Source organism: Netta rufina (genome assembly GCF_964035555.1).
Source record: "Netta rufina genome assembly, chromosome: 7".
Lineage (NCBI taxonomy): Eukaryota > Metazoa > Chordata > Aves > Anseriformes > Anatidae > Netta > Netta rufina.
In genome coordinates, this window is record NC_140130.1 from 29,016,498 (window position 1) to 29,042,832 (window position 26,335).

The 26,335-nt window shown below is 40.1% G+C and overlaps 1 protein-coding gene across 3 annotated transcripts in view; it reads right to left on the reverse strand.

Moving 5' to 3' along the window:
• Window positions 1-504: 504 nt before the first annotated feature.
• CCDC186 (coiled-coil domain containing 186) overlaps window positions 505-26,335 on the reverse strand; it is a 32,752-nt gene continuing 6,921 nt past the window's right edge. The window contains exons 2-18 of one of the 3 annotated variants that reach the window (XM_084290511.1): window positions 25,817-25,970; window positions 24,116-24,166; window positions 21,304-21,993; window positions 18,832-18,958; window positions 16,775-16,903; window positions 15,821-16,033; window positions 14,459-14,578; window positions 13,833-13,937; window positions 13,389-13,487; window positions 12,513-12,599; window positions 11,606-11,748; window positions 9,363-9,618; window positions 8,573-8,762; window positions 7,403-7,483; window positions 6,145-6,355; window positions 4,944-5,163; window positions 505-4,214 (exon numbers count right to left, since the gene is read on the reverse strand). In XM_084290511.1, the coding sequence (XP_084146637.1) occupies window positions 4,131-4,214; window positions 4,944-5,163; window positions 6,145-6,355; window positions 7,403-7,483; window positions 8,573-8,762; window positions 9,363-9,618; window positions 11,606-11,748; window positions 12,513-12,599; window positions 13,389-13,487; window positions 13,833-13,937; window positions 14,459-14,578; window positions 15,821-16,033; window positions 16,775-16,903; window positions 18,832-18,958; window positions 21,304-21,989 (2,751 nt within the window). In that variant the 5' untranslated portion in view covers window positions 21,990-21,993; window positions 24,116-24,166; window positions 25,817-25,970 and the 3' untranslated portion in view covers window positions 505-4,130. Of the gene's footprint in view, window positions 4,215-4,943; window positions 5,164-6,144; window positions 6,356-7,402; window positions 7,484-8,572; window positions 8,763-9,362; window positions 9,619-11,605; window positions 11,749-12,512; window positions 12,600-13,388; window positions 13,488-13,832; window positions 13,938-14,458; window positions 14,579-15,820; window positions 16,034-16,774; window positions 16,904-18,831; window positions 18,959-21,303; window positions 21,994-24,115; window positions 24,167-25,816; window positions 25,971-26,335 lie in introns of those variants that run through there. The other 2 variants (XR_014618628.1, XM_084290512.1) reach the window with 2 other exon arrangements.

Below are 26,335 nucleotides of genomic sequence, written 5' to 3' on the forward strand. Positions count from 1 at the left end.
ACCAAACAAAACAAAAACACCACAGCTTGTATGTCAGTCATACTGCTGTTATGCACCTGTATAGCTGAATAAATAAACCAGAGCAGCAAACGGATGCACAGTGTGAGCAAGGGAACGGGGCCTTTGCTACTGGGATTGTCAAATTCACATTGCACAAGGAAAAAGAGGACTCAGGCATTCAGGCCACTTACTGGAACTGCTAAGAGCTCACAGCAGCATTTAATTGCAGCACACCTATTGCCTGTCTTCAGGATGGAGCAGTCTCAGCCCAGTCTCCCAGAGATGAAGTACAGACATGCCCAGCTCTGCTTTTCCCTGGCTTTGCTGTTAGTCTGGCTGCCAGCACCTGCGGTACGCAGCAAGGACACCACTGCCACCTACCTCGTGCTCGGATGGTGCAGCAGAAAAACTCAGCCACGCAGGTACCTGTGCGACCCGGCGTCAGGCAGCAGCACGTAGGCACAAAGCACAGACCCGCAGCAGACTTTCACTCATTTGTGGGTTTATTATTTCAAAGTACAATATATACATAATGTATAGCGATATCTTCAAAAACTTTATACAGAAACAAGTATCTACAAAATTAAATCAATAGACACTCTGTATATTCGGACACCGTACATACATATATTGGAAGATTTAACATAGCTTCAGTTTGAACATGGAAACAGGAAGGAAATGCCATCCGTCTTGGAAAAGCTGTAAATGCCACCCAACTCCCTCTGCAGCTCAGCTGTCTGCCTTCTGAAGGGTTTCAGGTGGCTGGGGAGACGCGATCAGTCTGATTTCTAGTGCCACCTACCGTTGGTATTTCCCATCACATCGGCAGCTGGAAGGGGCAAAGCCCATTCCTAGAGGGCTGTCAGGCCCTGCGCTCTGAACCACCTCCTAGGTTCCTGCAGGGTCCCTGCAGCACGCAGGCAGCTTTACACTCAGTTCAGTGGAAGCCAGAGATCTGATCTGTTATTGTCTGGTTTAGTTATGAACTAAACTATTGTAATGAAAGCTATTTCAAAAGACTAACTTCAGTTTTAGCAGGTGGAGAGACTGTAGGTGTTGCCAGCAACAAGTTAAGAAGATGAGAGGGTATCTGAGAACAAACTGACCTCCACTGCATTCTGGAGACTGAAATTAAAAATATTGCACAAGCCTATGAAGCAGAAAGCCAGTGATTTCTACAGAAAAAAAATAATTCTTTATTTCAGAGGATCTAGCTTTAGACAATGACAGCACAGGATTTTACAGAGGGTAGAAAAGCACCGGCAGCCTTCCTGTAGGGTCTCTGAGAACATCTGGATGTGAGATGTTTGGATTAAAAGAGCACCCTGAGTGTTCAGGAATCAGATGTTTTAGCCTGTGGGATACAACTAGCTACCAGCTAGGAACTTGCGGAAGAGCCTGTGGCAATCACACATCTAATGGACACTGAGATTCAGTGACAGGTACGTGAGCTCACTGCTCCAGGCTGTCTTCAAAATTAGTTTGTCAGTTCATCAGCAAAATTTATTTTATCTGGGGACAGTTTTCAATCTCTTGCTGATAACATAAAAAGTCTTCAGAACAAGGGTAAGTGAAATGTAATAAACCAAGCCTTGCACCCACTGGTGTTCAATGGTGGGAACCATCCCACAGGAGCACCTTTCCACAGGAGTTCTTGTTAATGTGTTCTATCTAATGTGTTGTTAAGTTCTATCTCTAACAGGTATGCTTAAAATAAAGCCTCCTGATGACTTTAGTCTACGTGAATACCATGCACAATAAGCAAAGTGGAATTTCAACAGCTTTGTGTGTCTCCATAACCGGGGGGGGGAAAGTCTGGGAAGTTTTTAGTGCTACAGAGAGGAAAGCAGCATTTCCAGCAGGGCAGGAGGGCAACTAACTAGGTTTCTCAAATAACTTAAATGGAGAAACAACCATGCCAAAAAGAAATAAGAATTTCCACAATGTCATTGCACTTATTCCATCTGCACCATGCCTCTCCTTCATTCACATTGTACACCCGGAGAACATATATTAAATGATTACAATATTAACATCGTATCTAAAATACTGGAGTCATTCAGCTGAACACCTGAAAATATCCAGAGATCTGGTACGTTAAAGCATGAAAACGCCAACATACAAAAGCTAAGCTATGTCTCGACATGCAAATTGGTCTTTCTCAATACTTTCCTTCAGCAGAAGGTCTAGCTCAGTCATGACCAACTGCCTGTTTGCTCGGGGTTAAATCTCAGCTTCCCAGAAGTTGGGGACCATCTGTTTCAGCAGAGGCAGGAATTTCCCTCTCCACATCACTTAAGCAACAACAAAGCAGAGGTAGTCCCACGACTGCGCTGGTCAAAATTCCCTAACGTTTTGAATAAACATTGTTCTCAGGAGTTTAAAAAAAATATACATATATGTATAAAACCCACCCAGATTAAAGGCTCACAGCTTCTACGACGCTCATCAGGGTTTTCATCACTCGTTTTCACCCTCCTTTTCCAAACACTTCACTGACACTGAAGGCTATCCAAAGACCCCCTGCAGCTCTCTGGACCACAAACCAGGTCTTGATCCTGTAAAGTACTTTCAGAAGTGCCTATCCCACTGTCTTGCACCCAACTATTCAAACAAACCAGATCGGGCCCTTCTGCTCAGTTTGGTTTATCACAATGCCCGAGTGACTCAGTGGCACATGAAAATGGAGTACACACCCCTAAGTCACCTGGATGCTTTCATAAACTCTCCTCGTTTTCATAAACTCTCCTCCTTGTATGCTCCAGCATACAGATGTACACTGAATCTTCCTTTCATGATGATAGGAAGTTCAAGTATTTAAGAAAAACCCAACATATGTATTTACAGTCTGAACTGGTAAATACATTTTGGTCAGAAGGCAATAAACACACTGATAATGCATTTACTGCTGGAATAGACTTTTCAGATCCTGGAAATTACTTATCTTGGAATTAAAATGTGAACGTGATGTGAAACTAAGAACTTGTCACCTTGATCCTCTTCTGCTGTCACCCTCTCAGACACTGAGGGATTAAACAACAATTCTCAGTTCATGCCATTTTAACCATCTTAATTCTTCACAACAGTAAAATTAAGGAGTCACACATGTTTCTATGCCACTTTTACAGTCCAACCAACAGAATGAAATCCCATTTAGATATATTTTCCATTTCTTACCACCACTTTCATGGGCTGGTCTATTCAAAGCTAACGAGAGAACTTAGTAAGCTTCTATTTGTCTCTGAAAATTTTTCATTCATCTGAAAACAGATGCAAGCACAATGTCTATCTGTACCTATGTAACAGCGGGCAGTTTAACTCTTATTTTTTTTTTTAAATGTTGTTAGTTATAAAAAAAGACAAAGTTTTATTAACCAATTTTCAAAGATCAGACTTCTTTAGACCATACACCTAGAGATCAGGGGTTTACAAGATTTGCTGAATTGATGTTTGTTTCTGTTGCACATACTCAATAATTGATTCAGAAAGTTCCTTAATCCCTTAGTTTTACTGTTGTTTCATTTCTTTTGAATAAATTGACCCAATAAATGCTAATCCAAAGCAGGAAATAAGCAATGTCATAGTCATCACTTAAAAATTTTGTGACAAAGCATTTTTCCATGCATTTGTCAAAAATGCTCGATCAACCTAATCATTAGAAGTAATATGCAAGAAAGGAAATAGTATCTGAAAGCCCTTAAAGCTCAGTAGCACTGGGTATGTTCAACAGCAATTAAAACATAATTAATTTATTTTTTCAAGCTCTGTCATTAAAAGACTGATTAATAATACAGTGTAAAAATGAAAATCTCACTGCAACTCACTGAAAACATAGTATGCACTGCAAAGCATCTCTATGTCAATTCAAATAAAAGTTTTAGATAAATGTAGTGTGTAGGAAAGTTCAGCAACACCTCAGGCTGGTATTGGGTAGACAGAACCACACTGATGCCAAACCCTGTATCTCTCTCGTGAGTAAGAGCAGCCTGTATGACTACAGGCCGTGTATACAAAATACTGGATGCTTGTGCTGGCAGGCAATCAAATTTCTGGAAAAATGTAGAAAAACAGTGGTCTGTAGCACCTGCCTTTTCTGCATCTTCGTATCAGTTATTCCACAGAAGCTTTAGTTATGTCTGCTTTATTCTCTGTTCCAGTTCGTGCTTGTGTTTAATAAGTCGTTCTATTTCTGTTCCTAGAGTCTGAAGGTTTTCCTTTGGGAGAAAGAAAGGATGGGTTAAGTTAGAGAGAGAAAACAAACCAAATCAGCACAAAATGCACTAATAAGTCAAAATTAGTGTTTATGTCAGCAGATTGATACTTTCAAGTATCCCGAACAAATGCAAATGGTTAGACTGAGGTAGAGAAAACCAAGCTCATTTCAGTAAAGGATGCAAACCTTTGAGCAAGTCTTTTTTGCAGTTACTAAGATGGTTACTTCTTAAGTTACTTCTACAGGCTGTCTCTACAAAGTGCAGTGTTTAAGGGGAACGATAATCCCAGGAAGAGATATCCAGCTCCTGCATAACATAGCAGTTCAGGTGGCGGACTGCACAACTCTTCCCAGCCGGCTGTCATTTCCTCACAGCAGACACGCTGCCCCAGTGGCTCAATTCGGTGCCCAGCAACTGGCACAGGACCAGGCACGCAGAGCCCAAGCAGCCCCCACATGACAGAGGAAAGGTGCAAAGGCTTTTTCTCTGCCAAACAGGCAGCCCTACATTTACTGCTGAGAACCAGCCTTCTACTTCAGCACATCACAGGGACCCAAAAGAGATTCAGAGTGGATCACATTACAGCACTCTTTGATTAACCAATGCTATCAGTATCACCAATTCACAGGGAGCTGACTTCCAAAAAGCCTCCTCCCTTTAATAGCACGCATCTCTTTGAAGAGAGTATCTCAGAACTAGGAGAGCATGCAGAACAAAAGGCATACTCACTTTCAGTGTAATATTTTTCAGTAATGTATCTTCTAACACAGCCTGCAGCTTTCTGTTTATCTCTAAGGAGAGTTCTAACGTGAGACCGCTGTCTGCAGGATGAGATGTATACAGAGATGCCATGATCCCACCTCGTCTACTCAAGTGTACTTTGTTGAAGTCAGAGGCCTCTGAGGACAGCGTGCCAGCTTCTTCCCGCAAAATGTAACTCTGAATAATTCTGGGCAAAAATTAAAAAGACATCACAGCGTTACAAGGTAGTTAAGAATGCAGACACTGACATAACTTCACATTCCTGACATACAATAATTTTAATTCCAAGCAGTACTGTATTAGGCAGTAAAGTAAATGCCTGCAAAGCCTGTGACAGCAGAAAACCTAAGGTACCACAGATGCTATAGTAGGCGATAGAAAGCTGGGACACTAAAATGCACAAGTTTTACATACTTTAAAGTACTTTGAGAAAGTAATATTGCTACTGAAGCAAAAAAGGTTACAAAAAGATGCCTCTATTTTTCTTTGCTAAAAGAAAGACCTACTAGACAATACCACTTAGCCCAAAAGCTGAAATACTGGGCAAGTTCAACTACTGTGCAATCTCAGCTTGGCATATGAAGTATGATGCAGTCTTCAGATTTAAAATCACCTCAGTGTCCCACTGAACCTGTCTCAGCACACAGGACAGATCTGTTACGGAAGTGTGGTAGCATATGCTCAAACTGGAAGACAGTAGGACGATGACCTGTACATGTAGGTACTACACTCAAACTTGCTCAGAGATCTCACGCATGCAAGAAGTGTTGTTTAAATCAGCTTTTCTAGGAGCAACTCTCATTGCATGCTTTATTTATGATCTGTCTGACTCAAGACCCCGGGGTTCGATTTGTAGCACTGCTGACAGTTCTCAGTAGCAACTGAGGATCAAGTGATATCAACCCATGAGAACACCAAGTGTGAGACAATTGGGGAGCAATATTCTGCCTTTTTAAAACCAGCACCCACAGTTGAATTCATCTGTTTTTGAATGGTCATTGAAGCAACACTGTTCATTTAAGTCATAACTTCAACAAATCATTTCAACATTAAGTTGAGAATAGCAGTAGAACTACACTAAGCATTTATAAAGAAATAGAGCCTCGTGCATACTTCAGTATGTGTAAACCCAACATCAAAAACTGTACCAACCAAACTCAGAACATACTTAGTTTTTTTCCTGATTTCCTCCACAAGGTGTTTAATGTGATCCTCCATAAACTCCATCTTTTCATTTTTTCGAGCATGTGCTTTCTGTAGCCTCAGGATTCTTTCAACCAGGATAGACTTGTCCACCTCTGGGAAGCTGTCCACAGCCACTGAAGACCCAGTGTTCTCAGGTGACCGATCCTCATTGCTGCTGCGCGCATTCAGGGACCCTGCCAACACATTCAGATTTTAAAGCTCTTTTTACTTTTGCCACAAATAAAACGTCTCCACCAGTGCAGCGCGTTCATTACATTTTAGTAGCTTAGGATATTTTCTTCAGAACGTCAGTTTCCCTTACACGTGAGTGGGTTTCTACAATAAGGAGTTTTTACACCATTTAAATGCGTGCTGGAACAGTGTGTAGTCCCCTAGTCATGGGCATAATGCCATTAGCATCACTGTATGTACTTCAGTAACACTTAGCCCTGCAGAAGTACTGTCATATTCATTAATATTACTTTGTACAAGACTGAGCTGATTTTCAAACAAATCTATTCTACAGTCTGCTAAAATCACAACCATGAGAACTGCGTACAGGCTGACAGGAGCCCTACACTGTAAACCACCTACAGCGCTGTTCACTTAGAGCTTGAAGTATTATTTTTTTTTTTTCTGTTCACCTCTTACTTATACAGAAAGATTGCAAAATACTTCAGCATACCTAACCCAATTTAAAACCCAATGATACTGAGGAAGAAAACAGCTGTTGTTTTCAGCATTAAAGATAACCGTTCTACTTCTAACTGGATAGAAAGTAATGAATTCTACACAAACACACTGATGCCTCTAAACATGCTAATTGATTTTTGTCAGTTAAACAGTTGCAACTGTCAATAAGGCAATTAAACAATCTTGGAAGCTGCTGCTAATTTTTGTTTTGCCACAGCTGCATTTAAGAGGGTTCTCTGGAAACTGCAGTCCTCTGAGCTTCCTCCAAACATAAAAGCAACAACAACAGCAAAAAAAGTCTTGCATTTAAGAAGACCCAAAGCATGTAAACATCAAGCTTTAATCTTGTAATAAGGATAAGCACCTTTAACTGCATTCAGCCAAGTGCATTTTGGTGTTTAAAGGCTATTTTGTCAGGCTGAATGGGAAACTGCCCACACACTGCATACGCACAAACCACAGAAAGAGCAAGACTGAGAGCAGCACACCATGGCAACCTTATTAAGATCGAAGGATTGTTTTGGCAGCCCTGCTATTAGCTATATTACCTGATGAACTGGAACGACTCCCCATGCTGCTGACTTCTTTGTCATAATTACCGTTTTCCATCTGATCCAATTTCCTGCGTGCTAAAAGTATAATAAAGTGATTGTTACCAACAGGAGATTAAAAACCAAGACCCAGTGTGATACAACAAACACTCTAATCCTCTGACCTCCGATAATTTAACGTGGCTTGACTACTTAAAGACAATGGTAGCAACTAAAATCTGATGGGGAAAAGACAAAACAAGAACCAAAATAGCTCCCTTCTCTCCCTGCACTCAGCCATGAAGTACCTGGATGCAACATCTGCTAAGACCCTGCAACAATTTCCAGCTGAAGTAATGTCATCCACAGGATTATCTGGGAACAACAAGACTTGAATTTGACTTTGCCTTTGATTGGGACTGCTGGGGAAATAACCACTGAATGACAGAACAGCAGCTCCGTTCTGCGATCTCATGACTATCACTAGTGGGAGCTGAGAGCACTACTTGTGCCAGAAGCACCAATCATTCAGTAGGGATGAAAAGGGAAAATGCACAGCTGTTCATGTATGTACAAAGAGACAAATAACTTCTCTTGCACAATGTATTTGAAAGAAGAACTCTTACTGACATTTCAAAGAAGCCTGAATACATTCAAATCTATCTGCATTCAGAACATATGTGCTATCGAGTATTTAATGATTTCTATCTGTTGACAAAATTAATCATCAGTCTCTCAACATCCATCCATCCTTAATAACTAAACTGCTGTGTTTAACATACTAAGCAGTAGCTCTCACCAATAACTCCTGATACAGTCAGGAGCTAGGAAACTTCTGGCAGCTTTTGCCTATACTCAGACCAGGATCCGTACCTACTCACAGTGACATTTAGGTAGTCCCATACAGGACAACAAAGGCAAAGCTCTCAAAATAAAACTTTCAGTTTATAACTAAGCCCATTTCAAGAGTTTTGTTTAAGGCTGACAATTGAGACTAGGGCCTGTTCGTTGCCACTGCAGTTTTCTCAAGTCTTAACTTGCTCGCTCACTCTTTTGGGACAGGGAGAGTGAGAAGGGCTAAGCTCAAACAGCGCGCATACACTGACAGAAACCTTCGTCTCTGCCAGACTCTGTGAAGGGGCTTACAGACTGGGCTGACTTATTATTATATCTGAAATTAATTTCAACCTAGCTGAAGCTGTTTCGTGAGATCTTTCAGGTTTGCTGCATGCTTGCGCTTCTGGGTAGTCAGTTCATCTTTCAGCTCATCCACGTGGGTCTTCAGCGCTGTTAGTTCTTTCTGCTCTGAAGCCAGCTGAGCCTGCAGCGTCTCAACCTCTAGCTTTCGCTGATCCTCCTCCTTCTGCAACTTGGTGGCCTGAAATTATAGTTTGGTTTTAAGTCATGTACCACAAGAATTCCTGCCTAACCACACTGTACACTCAGTTCTATCTCTGTACTTTGCTTTCTACATGAGAATCTCTTGCATTTTACATTTGTTAAGCTAGAAACTAGCATTGCAACTGAATACACAGCACAACGCGATGCTGCAGTAAGATTCCTGAATTCTAAAACATCCACACAATGCAGTACAGCACGTAGGGCTGTGCAGTACAGGTATGTTAATTTTTGTTTTGTTTTTACAGCAATCATTGAAAATTAAATTATGTTTATCTTACATTTATAAAGACTACCTAAGAAACAGTAATACAATTCACAAATTACAATCTTTTGGTTGTTTCAATGTCAGTTGCATGGAGAGTAACTCTGTCCTGCACCACAGAAAGAACAACGCAGGGACACCCCCATCACATTTCAGTGCCATGTGCCTTAGGATTTCTGTCTTCTTAAAAAGAGAGGTGTTCCAGACTGGCAAACTCAACAAGAAGTTGCAGTTAGGCGAGGAAGAACACATGGTGGAATTCACGTTCCCCAAACATTTTAGTAACGCATGAACAAAGCTGCATGCTGTACTCACCAGGTCATCTTTAGCCTGTCGAACACATTCCACCTGATTCTGCAGCTCTCTTTCGCTGTAAGAAAGCTTATCCACCTGGCTCTGTAAGGAATTGTTTTCAGACTGAAGCTGCGCATTCTTACTGGTTAATTTTTCAGTGAATATCAATAGCTCAGATTCTCTTTTCCGACTACCTTCAATGTCCTTCTGGAGATCAGCAATAAGAGAATTGAGACCATCTACTTCTTCCTTTAAAGCACTGATATCTTGTTCATCTCTGCCAAAAGAATTGCATATTATTAGGAATAACCTGAACTTGAAGACATCAGATACGAAACCTTACTGAAATAAAAGCGTTTGGGTCCAGACCAGGCAATGCCCAGGAACACTTAGTGACCCTCGTGCACCACTGGATTGTTTTAAAAATTAAGGGAGCTTGCAGATTCCATTTCATGACAAGCTGCAATGCTGACATGACACAGAAATGAAGTGACCAGCTGTCTGTACTCAACTTCACGTGCTTCAGTACAGGGTGTCAGAAACAAGACTGTAGATTAAGAGGACAGCCTGCAAATGCAATATTCTTGTATTTCCCTTTTCCAAATACATTGTTTCATTATGAGAGAAGCCATTTCTACTTAACAGTCAAGGTCAAACCGAGCAAAGTTAAATGTGTAGACCATCCTGAAAAGACATCTCCAACTGATCCTTACATTTCTCCAAAAAGCAAATCCTGCAACACTGGAGGTAATCAGTATGCAACTCAGTGTTATCCAGCATCCAACCTAAAATAATCTTTCCTGCAAAATTCCATTTATTTTTGTCCTTGCTCCAGCACACAAAGACTAGCTGAACATTCCCTTTATAATACCTTTTTACATATTTAAAGATGTTACACCTCAATCTTCTAGGTTCCTTCTAGAAGGAAGAAACCTGCTTCCTCAACCCTTTTCTCATAAAAAGAAAATAGCTGAGATTTTGCATGAATTAAGACAAAATTCTTATTTTCTTGGAAGCAAGCGAAGAAAGGCAGCAAGTTTATTTACTCTAAATAACAGTATGAAAAACAGATCAAGTTTCCAGAATTTGTTTCAGAGAGAACAGGAATTTACTGATCCAAGTTTTCAATCTCTTGTTGAGATTCCACAACTCTGTCAAACATCCTAGGGAGTACTGAAAACACGTCAGTCATTCTAAGAGAGAAATAAAAGACTATACGAAAATTGATGCAGTGGTAGTGAGCGCTGTGCAGAGAAGATGTTAAAAAAAAAAACACCTCAATCCAAGTTTAATAGGAAGAATTGAGACATTTAAGGACATCTCAACTACTGAGAAGAAAAGATAACTGGAAAAACACATTTGTAGTTTTCACACTGTGATCACAGAGTTCATTTTAATTCATTTAACAAGATCCCAAGAGAAAAAAAAAAAAAAAAAAAGCTGTTGCTGACTGAAGTCTATGCTTCAGTTGTCTCTAGCAGATCTCAGTTTCCCTAGGAAAGCTAATGAGACAGTGCCAATGCAGCTGACCAGCATACAGCAAATGGAAAACGCTTCATTCTCTAAACCCCGAGCATGTAATCACAGCAATATTTTTCAATGAGAAATAAGAATTCTTTAGAAGCACAGGAGGGACATGTGAGTGGTTCTTTTTATCCAAAAGTTGTCTACCTCCATTGTATTTGCTTAGAATCAGTGAAGTGGATGGCATTTCTGTATTCTACTTCATATGCACCATGCAAAAACAGAAATATGCTCAGCAACTCCTGAACTGTCCACGAACCCAACTCCTTTCCAAGATTTTATATCCCTCACGTTCTTAAATGAGGAAACTTTGGACAGCAGAAGGAGTACTAATCCATCAGAAATACAAGTGCTCCCAACTATCTGCATATGGCACCTATCAAAGATATAAAACCTTTTCTGTTAAATACTTTAATCCATCCATCACACTTTTGAAGTGATGGATCTTTCAATAAAGCAAACAGCGGGCAGGCTTCTACAAGACATAACTTCTTATAGGGTACACTTAAAAGTGAACACTTTGGTTAGATTTACGAGACTAAATCCATTAATTTTATTAAAAGCTATTAAGGTCATCTCTATTACTAGTGAGATTGATTCACCATAGAAATAAACACTTAAATTAGGACAAGGATTCTGCATGTTATTGATGTTTTAAAACATTTTGTAATTTCAATAAAGAAAAACTTTCCAAATACCAGAAAATCTGTCACATCATTCCTCAAAGTGCATAGCTGTACCTCTGATGTTGATCCTGCAGACGATCGACAGTTTTGACTTTGTCCAGCAAACTCTGAATTTCAGTCTTCTGTCTGTTAATGATCTCTTTATACTTGGATAACTCATCTTCTGTTCTTAAGCGCTCATCCTCTAGACACTTCACCTGAATCGGAAAAATCAAACTATTTATTTCCCCAAGCTTCGGAGATGAATTATTCTGATCTTCTGATCAGATGTCTAACGTTTTGTACAAAACATTTTTATTACTTTTTGATGATTTTAGCTCAGAGTGGTAATATCCTGTTTTTCACACAAAACACAGTCAGAAAAAATAGATAAAATAGTACATGCAAAAAATACCAAATTATGCAAGTGTGATTAACAGTAGTCTTGTCCAAAGACTCAAACTAATGCACCAGGATTCAAAGACTTCAAAGACATCTTTTTTCCAATTACAAAACCAAATACAGTCATGTCTTCATCCGTTTTTCGAAGGCCCTATTGAGATCTGGGTTGAAGGAACCGCAGGCTAATTTACAGACAGTTCAGAAGTTATAGATAGCATAACCTCCTTAACAGACATCAAATGTGTGATGTCTAAAAACCTAGCTTCACAAATAGGAAAAGTTTACAGATATTTTTCATTTTCCAAAGTTACTAAACTCAGGAGATCTTTACTAAATGTTTCTCCTAACTTTTCAGTCAAATGAGTTGCATACCATAAAACAAAACATTGTACTATGGACCAACTGATTCACTAAGAAAGGTTACCCAGAGTCAGTTACATGCTCCTTCTGATCTCATGCAAGCCAGTCTCTAATCACCGTATTTATTCGAAGAACTAAAATTACAAACAAAAAATTGAATACAGTCTTATTCAAAAAGCCAATGCTAAACACTGTGCTCTCCTACAATCCAACACGTTACCTTTGTCCTCAGTGTTCGAAGTTCATCCATGCCTTCTTTAAATGTTCTCTTCAAGTCTTCCAGTTCTTTTATTTTTGCATGATGCACCTTTTTAAAGAGCGAGAAGTTCATTAAGAAATCTACATTGATATCCTAGGGAATGCCAGTGTCAAACAAAATCTAGGCAAATGCAGGCCAACACAACAGCTGAGAGAGCTGGGCTTAAAATAAAACAGGTACTTTAAAGGTTTGTTTCGCTTATATAGAGATTGGTAAACAGCCACCACAAACAAAAGCAAAAGCCTAGGGGGAAAAAAGCTAGATTTTTTTTTTTTTTTTTTTTTTAAGAAGCAAGGACAGAAATAGGATTGCACATTTCAGTTTTAGTTGTACAAATTGACATCACAACAGCCCCTGGGGAAAGTTCTACGTTCTGACACTTGCTTAACTGAAGATGAAACATGCACACGTGAGCAGGTACTCATCAGAGAATCTAGTTTTTGGGATAGCAAATTTCTACAGAGAATGGAAGCTATCCCCGACTCATAGCTTAGCGAAATACTGGTCAAAGAAAGACAGCCTTGCCTTAGAATTTGCACTCTAAATTATGGCAACATTCACATTGATAAATGAAAGAGCAATTATGGGAAAAGCATGATACAATGAGAACAATTCTGTTTTTAAGAAATCAGTCCAGGGTAGTATCTAAAAACATCCTCCCATAAGCAGAGTTGGAGGCAGACACCTGGAATGGAGTATTAGGGCAAGAAGAAAAATGTTTGGCAAGAACTATAAGCAGATTAAAAAAAATCTCAAGTTAGAAACTCGTAGCATTCATAACTACCAGGTTAACTGGTAGCCAGGCAACTGTGCTGCCTCCATACACCAAATACTTACCTCCAGATGATCAGACTTCTCCTGCATTTGTTTTTCTAGTTCTCCTTTAGTTACTCTGAGCTTTGCATCCAATTCATTTGATTTAATTTCTTCCGACTCCTAAAAGGATAGAAGATACAAGGAGAGTTTTAGTTTTAGATCCCCCTTTCCCGTTTTATGAGCACCTATACAGCTTTTCACATCACTGAAGAACTTTCCTATAGGCATGTATCCAATAATTCTGAAAAGGTGAAGACACAGTTGCACACCAGATGCTAATCAAGACAAACTTTTTCCTTTCTGATTATCAACTTTCCAAGCAAAGCAATCAGTGATTGATCATCTCAACATTGTAGCTCACACAGGATAATTCTTCCCTGTTATGGCTTAAGATAGAAATGGGGGGGGCGAGAGGTGTAAAATAAGATCCTAGACACTAATTCCACCTCCTGAGAAAGCGTTTACCTGATAGGTTTTTATCATTTCTTGACAGTTTTTCCTTATCTGGTCTGTTTCTTCTTTTGCTTGAGTTAATTTTGTTGTTGCATCTTTGAGGCGCTCTTTTGATTCCTACAGAAACAGGAATGAATAACGGGTTAAGCCTACTTACATAACATCATTTAGAAAAAAAACAATTCTTATGACAGAAGTTTCCTACTTCAGTTTGAAAAGAACCAACAACAAAAATGTCCGGTATTTTTTCCTTTCTTACTTCCCTTCAGCTATTACTTTATGTAATTTTGTTTGTTCCAAAATCACAAAAAAGGACTCCTTGGTTATGTGCCGTAGATGATAGATCACATTAAATCTATCACAGAAAAACTGAATTAAAAAGACAGTTAAATCTATCATACAAAATCCAAATAAAAGTTGACGATCAGATTAAACAGAACCCTCTGCATTTCCCTCCTCGCATCCTTTCATCATTACCACCTCAGTAACAGTATCTAAAAGCACTATTCCAACTTCTGCTGCAGGTGTTCAAATTCAGAACACTTTAAGAATAGATTTTAGTACTATTTAAAGAGAGAACAGTATCGCAACTACATTCCTCTGACTGTAGTCTAATGTCATGGTAGCGTTTTACTAACCCTGTGCGAATCCATTTCAGTTTTCAATTTGTTCTGAGCCCATTTCACTTTGATAACATGAGAATTGATTTCTTCTTTCAGTTTTTCTATTTCTTTGTTGAGTCGAGTGGCTTCAGCATCCTAAAAAAAAAAAAATCATAAATTTTATTTTATGGATATAAATCATCCAGTGCTTCTTGCAACACACAAAATAGAGCTCTGGTCTACAATAAAAATCTCCTGAGTAAGCTGCATAGGCCCCTTTTTTATTTTTTTTTTTTTGGCAACAGGATGAGGAAATGCAGGCACAAAGCAGTAGTTATATATTACACAAGGCTACAGAGAGAAGTCCTGACACTGACAGAACGGTAATACCAGCTATAAACGTGCAGGGTGAGCACTGGCAGCAACATACGTAGGTCAAACCACCAGCCTGTAAGTCAGCATCAAGTCAGGACGTTAAGAAAAGGACACTGCTGGCCCAAACTTCTGTACCAGCATCCACAGATAGGGCATCAACCCACACCTCCAAACTGCTTCTGAAATGATAGAATCAACTGCTAAATACAGGTTTACTGAAGCACCGTGTGAGGGCAGTAAGGTTCCTGCAAGGCTCTAGTGTAATCATGAGGTGTTCTGAGGTTTTTTAGTAGGTTAACTTTTGTTTAGCAAACCTGAAGCCACGTTCCCACTTCCTGCTCACGTGAGAAACACTGAAGTGATTTTTTGCTTCAGCAGCATATTTTTTCTGACTTTAAATCGTATTTTTCTGCTTCTTTTGTCAACTGTGCACAGTAAAATTCATCAGAAGAGACCCAAATCAGCAAGAACCCTACTACTTCATCAATTTTCAGGTCTTCCACATGAAGTAGTTGCAAAACAGTACAGAAACACCTGGGTAATTTAGGAGCCTGATGGGAATTTTACTGGCTTCTAAAACTGAATGGCAATTTACTTATTTATTTGAATCAGGCCTGAAAAATCCTACTACCATACTACCAATTTTCATAAGTACAAGAGAATGAAGACAGGAAAATTGCAATAAAGACTGCAATAACTTAATGCCATTACAGCCTTTTAAAAATTCAAAAAAAAAAAGTTAGAAACTCCCTCAAAAAAACATGGACCTGCAATAAGTGCTCTTTTCTTTTTTATTACAGAAAATAAATTAGGGAAATATTAAACGGAACTTGAAAAAGATAATGAGAACTCAGTTAATACTTCCCCTTCCCTCAGAGGAAAGGGTTTTTTCCACAGATATACATCAAAACAAAACAAAAACATTCTTCTTTCCCCAAGTACATTAGCAAACAAGTGTTGATAAGTTTGTTCTGATAGCACTTTTCATCATTCACTCAAGTCACACAACAATCCTCAGAGCACCTTAGTTTCATAGAGCTGGTGTAATCTTCCTTTTTCCTGAGAAAGCTGTTTGATTTTATTAGTATGCTTTTCAATTTCTTTGTTTGCATCTCGCACTCTTCTCTCAAGTATCTCCTTTTCCTTTCGGAGGTCAAGTGACTCTTTCTCCCCTCGGACATATTTCATCACCATTGTTTCCTTTTCATGGCGTGCTTCTTCACATTTCTTATTTGCCTTGAAAAATATTTAAATATGAAATACAAGGGTGATTCATTCTGGTTTGCTTTTGTAAGACACTACTCCAAAGACATCCAATATAGAAGCATATCAAAGCAGGGCTCAATAGCACCAGTTCTGCAAACCCTAGCATTAGATCCCCACATAAGTGTCACCAGAGCCCAACTGATTGAACTGGAATTACTTGTAACAGTAAATGCATCTATGCAGCTGCAGCTTCACAGCTAAACCTCTCACGAGAATTACCACCCCGCAAGTAATTCTGAATACAGATTATTTCAGAAGGAAAGAGTTGTATTTGATAAGGTTTGGTCACAAAATACTTTTTCAAAAACCCAGTACCAATCGTCTGTCTTCCCTTTGTCCACGTGCCAACCTCAGCACCATTCGGTGGCTTATTTTTCCAATGGGCTTCCCCCCCACCCCAGCATTAATACATTTTGTTTCATCTAAGAAAATAAAAAGAATCAGAAACTGAGCTTTAGAGTTCACATAGAGAAAATACTTGGCATAATGTATTAGGAAGGAAAAAAAAAAAAATCTCAACTCTCAGTAATACGAGAGAAAAATAAAAGCTTTGTGCTGTATTTGAGAAAAATATTTCATCTGATAAATTAGGGTATGTAAGAGCCGCTGCTAGCTTTTACCCTGCTTCTGAGCCAAAACCAGGCTGCATGTTTCCTACAGGGATCAAGTTAATTCATGAAATGTTCTGTAATTAAAGGTTTTCTGTCTTACCTGTTCCATTCGATAGGCCATCTCTTTATGCAACTGTTGAATAGCATTTTTGGCTGCTGCATCTTGGGTTAAAAGTTTGTCTTTACCAGCTTTCACTTCTTTAATAAGCTCTTCTATTCTTGCTTCTAGCTAGAAGACAACATTATGATATAATTATAGGAAAAATAAGACTTTGATCATGTTTTGTACAGGCAGGAACATTTCACACAAATTATATGCTTCAACAGATCTTTACCTGTACTTTACACTTGTCAAGCTGCAACTATCCATATCAACATCTAGCTTTGTACTCAAGTACAAGCATGAAAGATGTCAATTTTCATCTTCAGTGAGACAACTGCATCAAATGGAGTAGAACAGGAGGCACAGTAGTTTATTACAGAAAAAAATTAAATTGACAGCAAATGCTGAGATGCCAGAGCAGAGCTGGCTGCTGGCTGAAGTTGCTTCTTTTACCCTTTTCTTTGCTGCTACCCCTGTGCCACCACCTCCAGCCTGCACTGCGCTGGCAAAGTCGTCACGCATCCGTGCTGAACTGGACTGGGAATTAATTCGCTGAAAAACAACTCAGCAAATACAAAGGTGGTGCTTAGTCACCGTGCTGGCACGTTTCCTTAGGCACCCAGTGAACTAGGTGAGACCTGATCCAGCTGAAGAATAACCACCAGCTGGAACACCTCCCCGGGCAGGCTCACTGCGCAGCCACACAGGTGCAGTCCAAGAGGAAGCAGCACTCGCACAAGGACAACAAGCTGTGATGCTGCCCAAAGGCTCCTCACACTGTGCCTTAAGGACAACGCTCTCATTACAGGGCAAAGCCATTTCACCAATGCCTGCCTTTCTTTGTGGGGAAGAAGGGTGTAAAAGTGTAAAGACGCTGGTGTCAGTACCTCACTTCTGTGCAATCCAAGCCACAACACAAAGCAAGAACAAGCTAAAACACTTGTTGCCACACAGTGAATTTGATCACACCCTCTTCAGTTTTGCAAGCTGAATCATTGCCTAGCATGCAAAACATTTGTTTTTATTTATTTTTAAACGTGCAAGCATGCATATAAACATTTTACTTGCAGCTGTGAGTGCTACCAAGCTTTCATTTCCTTGAAAGCTACCAGGACACATTAATTCAGAAATCATCACGTTAAAAACACTCACTTCAAAACTGAGAAAACGAAACCCAACAACTCAGGTGTTTCACACTTCATTGTATCCCACAAGTCCAGCTGCTACCAAACTGCAAGTGTTACACCACAGCAGTATTTCTGAAACCACCTCCAAACATCCTTATCTGCAGTCTTACTTGTGGGACTAGAAACCAACGTGTGCCTCCCTCACAAAATGTTGTAACAGAGCAGCAGTGACACCCGAAGCGATACCTTTCCCTCCCACACTAAAGCCAGCCTGCACAACTGCGAACTCCATGCTCCTCTTTGGCCTGTCATGGTCCTGAACCATTCACTGGCCAAATGCCTGCATATAGGAACTGCTAATACCAGAATAGCGTGTAAGGCCACAGTTAACATGCTCTAACCTTTATATGTGTTCCACATAACCATTAGCACTTACAAGTCCAACTACAGCCATTCACTGCCAGATGCAGTAGTTAACAGAAGATAAATATTACTTTTAAAAAATGAGTCATGATAAAACACTTTCCTAAGATTCCCCTTCTACCTACATACAAGAAATAAATCATCCTAAGAGACTGAACTTGCCATTTTGCAAAAAGGCCTACAAGGCCTTTAACATACGCAGCCTCCGGCAGGAAGACAACCTTGGCACACACAACCAACCCACCTATCAAGGCAACTCAAACTGGAACTGCTCGAACACCTAAAATGAATTTCTGAATTCAGATCACTTAACCATGGACATTAAGCACTTCCAGCCAGTTAACATTTCTTGGCATGGAAGAATGGATTTATCCTCACAAAATACTCAGCATACACAAGCATGGGCAATCCTGCCTTCTCCCCGACGCTACCACACATTCTGTTAAACAGGGACATCATGTACAGGTGAGATACCAGCTGCCACTTCTGTTTCGTTGTCTGTACCTGTTTGATGATGTTGAGGTGCTGCTTTTCTGTTTCTGTTCGCTTTTTCAGTTCATCTTTTAAGCTGTCCTTTTCTGAGCAAATGTCCAAAATCAGTTCTTGATGTTTTTTATTTTCTTTAATCAATCTGTAAAGAAAAAGAAACAAGCTGTAAGGTACTTCAGTACTGTATTTTTGATTTATTTATTTTGAGATACATGTTTCTTCCTTCTTGACTGCAAATCCTATTGCAATTAGAGCCAGGAACACTACTGAACTCCACCAAAGCCTTACCAAAAAAAAGTACATTGTGCCTGTGAAGCTTAACTCTAAACCAGCCAGCAGCAACTTTCTGATGAGAACACTGCTTACTTCCAGCATTTTGGGGTTTCTACTCTGCCTGATGATGTGAGATATTTCATGCCTCTAAGCCACTCCAGAACTAGCAGCGGGCTCTGTAAAGGTTAACAATTTTAAGTTACTTTTGTACACAGAAACTTCCAATCACAGAGCTCCCCAGTCTAAGCTCTGAAAGCACAGACAGTGTGTTCATTTCCTGGATTGGCACAAACTCTCACAGCAGCCTTTGAAGTCCACAACCTGCTAAGAAATAGGACTTAGAAAATCTGGGTTCCGCGTAACTACAACAGCATCCGTGCTCGTAGCCCTTGTAAGTTAAAATGTTTAGCTATGGTCTGTTCCTTTGCAGCTGTTTGAAGCCTGAGTTGAAGCTGACACCTTGACAATACTAGATTTAGCCTGACCTTCTAGCAGTGCAATATGTGAAACTCAGAAGTCATATTGTCAGAGTTGCTGAGTCTCAAATGTACTTAAATGGTTAAAGACACAGTTAGGTAGCGGGTATTTCCAAAAGCACCTACGCAAGTTAGGCCACCAACCGCACGAATTTGCATGCGGTATGTATTTACCTGAACAAGATATTTAAATACCCTTTTAGATATGTACTTTCATCTTTAGCTTCCCTCCTTCAAAAAGTATTTCCTAAATAAACAAGGCTTCCAAATTACAAAAACTTCAATACCACCAGTGAAAGCAAGCTTGGGTTAAAGAACAGTTCTGAAGCAAGGAATATTCCAAGATTACAAATGCTCAAAGGGAGTTGAGATTCACACAATCGCTGCTCACTTACCTAGCACAGATATGCTCATAGAAGACAGCTGGATTACTTCCAGAGCAACGTTACAGGAAATTCTTTTGATCATAAACAAAGGGACAAAAATCAGCCCAACCCAGAACGCCCTTTGGACTAAACAAAGTATTCCACAGCAGCTTTGCACTCTTGAGGTGAGCACCCAAAATTCAAAGGGGTGCAGCTGGCAAAGAAAGAGACTGAAGGTATGTTTATATAAAAACAAATCTGCGTGTATATGTAATAAACACATATATCTACACGCACATTTGTCTCTAAGTAATTGGTCCACTGCTGAAAATACTGATCTGCCTTTGAATTTACTGTAAACAAACATGTAAAACCCAACTGACTTGTTCACTTACCACTTTCTGGAGTTAGAACCATCTACACACCGCTCCCTTCAGATTCTCATTCCTCCTCCACCATTACTAAACGCCTAATCACACATACCCAAGCCTTCCTGTCATCAGCTCACTTTCCTCACGTTTATATTTTGTCAGAGGTTACCTACTGAGGTGCAACAGAATGCTTTCCCTACTCTACTTTTTGGGAGTTTCTCCCTCCCTGTGATGTCCTGAAGAACAGGGCACTCGTTTCCATCTCTGCAAGCAGGAATAAAATTAAAGTTACAAACCATGTTTAGTTAATAAAAAACCTTTTTGAAGAGGTAACAGAACAGTAAAGGCCAAGTGGAGAATCAAAAAAAAAAATAAAAATCAATCAATGAACTGGCTTTTGACAAGCATGCTTCATGTAGAAGATGGTAGAACTACTAAGCCCAGCTGAATACAGCAAAGTTTAAGCATTTCAAAAGCCCTCCTGTACCATTTCAAACACAAAGAACAGCTCTCAACCAACTAGAACTTTCTGGATTATGAGAAAAGACTGAATTATGATATTGCACGAAAAAGAAGCAACTTCAAACTCAAATCAAACACAACTAGTGAGAGTTTGTAATTACAATGGTTCATTTCTTCAAAGACATACAGGGACAGAATGAATCTTGGTCTATTTTTAAATACTGTAAAAGCGATGGTGATATAAGTAATTCTAGGTACTGGCAAGCTATTCGACTGAACAGTTGGCCATTCAGTTCCTGCCAAATCCCACAAGAATTCAGAGATCTGAGCACACATTTTTATTTAAAAGTGCATTCCACACGTAATAATAATTCCTCATTTACTGACCTTTTTTTTTTTTAAGGAAGTTCTTCATCTGTCCTTAAAACAACTCACAAGACATTATTTGTTTCATACCACAATGTTGTGTTCACGTAATACACATCTGAAACTTTTCAGTACACACCTCCATAGCCGTAATGAGAATACTAAAATACTCACTTTTTTATAGTTTGCTCCTGCTCCAGGTATTTATCTTGCACGCATTTTTCAAACACAGCCAAGGCATGTTCACCTTTCCTCACACCGTTTGGACATTTGTGTTCTTTGGAAAAATCTGTAGATAGGAGTTCAGACTCTATTTCCTTCAGCAAATCGTCCTGTGAGGAAGTCTGATGCATCGTGGAAATAAGCTTCTTTGTGCAGTCTGTGTCGTAAGGGCTTTCCGAGTAGATTTTATCACTGGATTTTTTCACAAAGTCAGATTCCTCCCTTAGCTCCTTCAGTATTTCCATTAATGATTGTTCGGCCTGATTAGTTTTTGGATCTTGTTCAAATTCTTCGCTAGATAAACGCCCTGGCTTCGTGGAGCCCTCGACCTTACTTTCAGAGCAGGTACTGGCAGCGCAGTCCACCCCTCCGCTGTCGTCAAGCGCTGGCTGCTGCTCCCGTCTTTCTGCCAGGTCCCCACCGCTGCTCAGGTCAGTGGCTGATGGATCCTGGGCTGAGGGCAACAACCTCGATTCCATGTCCAGGACGCCAGCTCCAGCACAAGCACCACTCGAGCAGTCCTTTGCTCCAGGTGTTTCATCTGTCCTCCTGTTTTCTGGGCACGTGGAAGAGGCATTGCCCGACAGATTGACTGGCTCCGGAGTGCCTTGCGTTTCTGGGACATATTCCTCCATCATTTTCCTTCAGAAAGGTAAAAGAATTCATATTAGACAACGTATTATATTCAAAATCAAAATTAAAGATAAAGAAAGAGGAAAGAAAGCCTACTGGAAAGTAAAATTCAAAGGGCAAAAATATCTAGATACAGAAGCTATGCAGAGTTTGTTGTTTTTCCAGCCTTTTACATCAATTCTCCGAGTTTTTCTGAAGGAGGGTGATAAATCAAGGAAAGCAAACACGAAGGAGTGGGACAGTAAATGCCAACGCAATCAAAAAAAGAGATTTTTTTTTGGATTAAAAATTCTGATTTTAAACCAGAAAAAGTTCAAGTAATCACCTCTGAAAAACATTTCAGATATAACAAAAACACCTAAGAATCATGTGCTTTTTAGCTTTCATTGTCCCACACACGATTTGAAAGTAACAATGTGCCTTCACTCACTCCTTTTTATAACACAGGGCAACTCCCTCACCCAGCCAGGGAGAAAATACTTCCTTACTGTCACGTCCTCACCCATTACCCATACAACAAAACGTATCCGTACCCAGCAACCCAAAAGAAAAGGGTGCTGAGGGTGAGATTCTCTTCTCCCATCTGCTAGCAAGCAGCAGAAATCTCTTGCTGGATGAGCACAGATGGTCTGAGGCAGATTTGCTCTCCCAAAGTAGCTTGCAGAGCAAACATTTGAGGAGTTGAAAAGCTATGCAGAAAGTGTTCTTCTAGAAGGACACCGTACTGTGATCCAAATAGCTAGAACATTTATGGAACAGCCTGGATATGAAGTTGGATTTTCTTTTTCAGGACTCCCAGATGGTCAGGTGTCTGCAAAGCCTGCTGGCATTTTTATCGAGCACAAGAAGCTCTTATCATACCCTGTCCATTAGGGGAAATTCATTACAGCAGTCATAACTTTTGGATGTAACCCTGCCGCCCATACTGGATAAATTAGACTATTTATAAACAGAAGTCAATTTTTTCATTTAGGAATTCAGCTTTGCTTTTCCAACAATTATCTCGAAGGAAGCAGTAACTCTGCCATCTTGCAATATCAGGCATGTTTTCATACTTCTCATTTCATTCAGCCTTCTCATTTGTTTAGCTTTTTCTCACCCATTTCACACAATTGGAGTTGTTCAGCTACACGTTCCAGACTACGCACTTGAACTCAGACTGAGAGGAAGCCCTCTGTGCCACTTGGCTCAACTCCTCCAAAGTCCCTGCCTTATTAACCAACACTTAGTCCCATGGCTTACCCTGTTAAAACAGAGGGATACACGAATCCCATTATGTCTGTGACTAATTGCTACCACTACGCACCAATAGGTATTAAAAAAAAACAACAGAGAAGGAAAAAAAAAGGTCGCCTCAGCTCAGCTGTTTCTATCAGAAAATACTATCAAAAAAGACCCACCTGAAAACACTGCCAGGTAATCTCTAGAGGAAAATAGAAAGGGAAACTAAACCTAAGGCTGTGTATGAAAGAGAACATGCTATGGCAACAGTAACAAATCAGCCAATGACAATTCTATCTCTTTAAGTAACAAACAGACCTCTTTTCCTTTTTGGTTTCAAAACAAAAAACTAAACACCACAGTCTCTAAAACAGTACAAGTCAATAGGAACCAGAAGACAAACGGTAACTAAAGCTACAAATGAGAAAGAGGTGGTGAATGGCAGACTTGTTACACAACATACACTGTGAAACTTTAACAAGGATTCCCAGTTTACAAGCAAATCTTCTCTGACATGAATAAAATTCCTGACCCCCCTTGGCTTCAAATATTTATGTTTAGGTCAATACCAGAGCCAATGAATCCATCCGCTTAGTTTGTCCAGCCAAAACAACTGCTCTTTTGGTAGCTATCTACATTTTGATAACTGCTAGTAATCAAAGTTCAAGATGTTCTTATGTTAGTCTAAAAAAATAAATGGAACAACCCCTACTTAAGATCTAAATTGGCAAGCAAAGAAAATGAATACAGCTGCAAAAAAAAAGCATTGAGCTCGACAGTAGCAGAACGCCAGCTTCTACTTAATTAAAAAGCTGTTAAAAATAATGATTGAGACTGGTGCATTTAACACAGTCAATAACCGTCAGATCTGCAAACAATGCTGCTGTTCAGAGGGAAGGCAGGAATTCACCTCCTAGTATCTTGTCGCGGGCAGCTTACAATCCACACGCTCAGCAGACGCCTGTTAAAAAAAAAAAAAAAAAAAGAAAAAAAAGGCTGTTAGGATAAAGCTGAGGTGCAACTTTTTCCATAGCAGTTCCTGCAGCTTAAGTCCTTGCTGAGACTTTCTCTGGAATGATCAGAGGGAAATTTTGGCTCAATTTAAGCCTTTTCTAAAGTACTTTAGAAAGTGTTATAACCCCCCCCAAGATGTGAAGCTGTTTGATGTATTGCTGCCTCAGAGCTGCCCATCGCAGCCCAGAGGCTGCAGTTAACTCCCACAGGAGAACAAGTGGTAAAAGCAGATCTGGGAGCTTCCACATTGGTCACCACACCTAAACCTCAAGGCCAGTCAGCAAAGTGGATGGTATTTTTCCTCACGCAAGAGCAACAAGTGAAAAATAAAGGTCTGTTAGGCTGTTCTTTGGGAAGAACACTGATTTTTCACGTTGCTGCGTTACTTCCTTCTGTAAATAAGACTGAATTAATATTGGAGGCACATAGGGAGTTTGAAGTGTCTGTACAAATCTGTTAAAGCTTGAAGAGTAAATTCTGAGGATTCAGTGTTCCCTGCAGACTTGCTCTACATCTCAGTGGTGCCCAGAATGTAATTTCCTACATTAAGAATGTTCCCAGCCCGATTCCAATATCCTGGATTCTACATCTCTCTGCCCAAATCGATCCCAACCTGTTCCTGCCCTGAACAGATGTTTTCTTTCCTCCTGCTGCCACTGCACCATACTAGTTTTAAAATAGAAATAAAATCTTATCCTAGGATCAGAATTTTATCTTCAGAAATATCCAGCCACAGAAATCAGGTGGAGTAGCTGTCAATGCAAATTCACCTTAATATTCAAACGTGTCTCTTGCATATCCAAAGTTTGTCACGTCCACCCCAGGCAAGTAAATAGAGCAGATACCTCATTTGTAAGGCCACAGACAGAAAACTGCAGTAACAACAGCAAAGAAAAGGCTCCTGCTTGGTAAGCAGAACTGTGTGTGTGAAAGTAGCTTAAAAAGATTGACACTGCCAGCCTGACCCCAGCCAGCTGAAACAAAATATGATAATATTCCCTTGTTTCACATCAAGCATACGAATACAGCAGGTCCCAAATACACCTGACACATACTTGACAGCAGCTCTCAGGTTTTTCCAGGATTTTCTCAATCTTTTTCCAGGTTCCATCTACACCTTCTATCACCCTACCTACCCTAAACGACTCTTCCAAAGGTCAGGGAAATAATTAAGTTGCGGTACCACTTCCTTATGCCCCAGCCCAACCACCAGGGCAGGCCTGCACCTTCCTGGGTAGGAACTGTCAGGTGAGCACAGGGAAGGGAGCTCGGCCCCAGCGTGCCTGCCTCGCACCCCCAGGTACCTCAGGAGCCTGCTGGGCACTGGCATAGTGCAGGGAGGGCTTCCTGCAGCCAGGCCGTAAGACTTCTGCTGCTGTGGCAGGGCCAGTTTGCAGCCTTTTCTCCTACTGCTGTAACTTAAACGTGCTTGTCTGCCAAATTGCTGCAGCAAAGCTGATGGGAATCAAACTCTGGAAGATTTTGGGGGCCTGCAGGTACAGCAAATGGCCAGCACAACTTTCTATGGGAGTGTCTCTCAGACACATACATGAAAGAAAGCAAAGACTCAGGAAACCAGCAGTGTTTCTTCACTCACTGTGTTTGGACCAGAACAGAAGCATCCTCTCTAAACTGCTAATCAAACGGCAGAAACACGAACAGAGGTGACAGTCACTCGAGCTCTTCGGCTAAGCACTGATACAAGACAGGTATTGATCCAGGAGGAACATCAAAAGCCTTGCTACACGATCCTGTAAAATACCAAAAGAAAAAGAAAAAAATATTCCTTGTAGCTACCTTCAGCAGCAGGCACTCTAACACGTTGTTAAGCCCTGGCCTCGGCAGCTATCTGTAGATAAGAGGTGAGAGCACAAGGAAACACTTGCAGAATTAAGGCTTGTAATGGTAAAACTTACAAAGGAAAAAACTTACAGGTTGCTGGAATTTATTTGGATTACATCCCTTTATGTTCTACTGTCTGCTAGTTGCCTATCTCAAGGTTTAAAGTGACTTAAAAATTAAGTCAAATAATGTTTAATATTTAGCTACCCTAACAGTACAGACCTGATCTGTAAAGTACCAGCCAGTAAGATCAAGGTCTTAACTTGTCCTATGA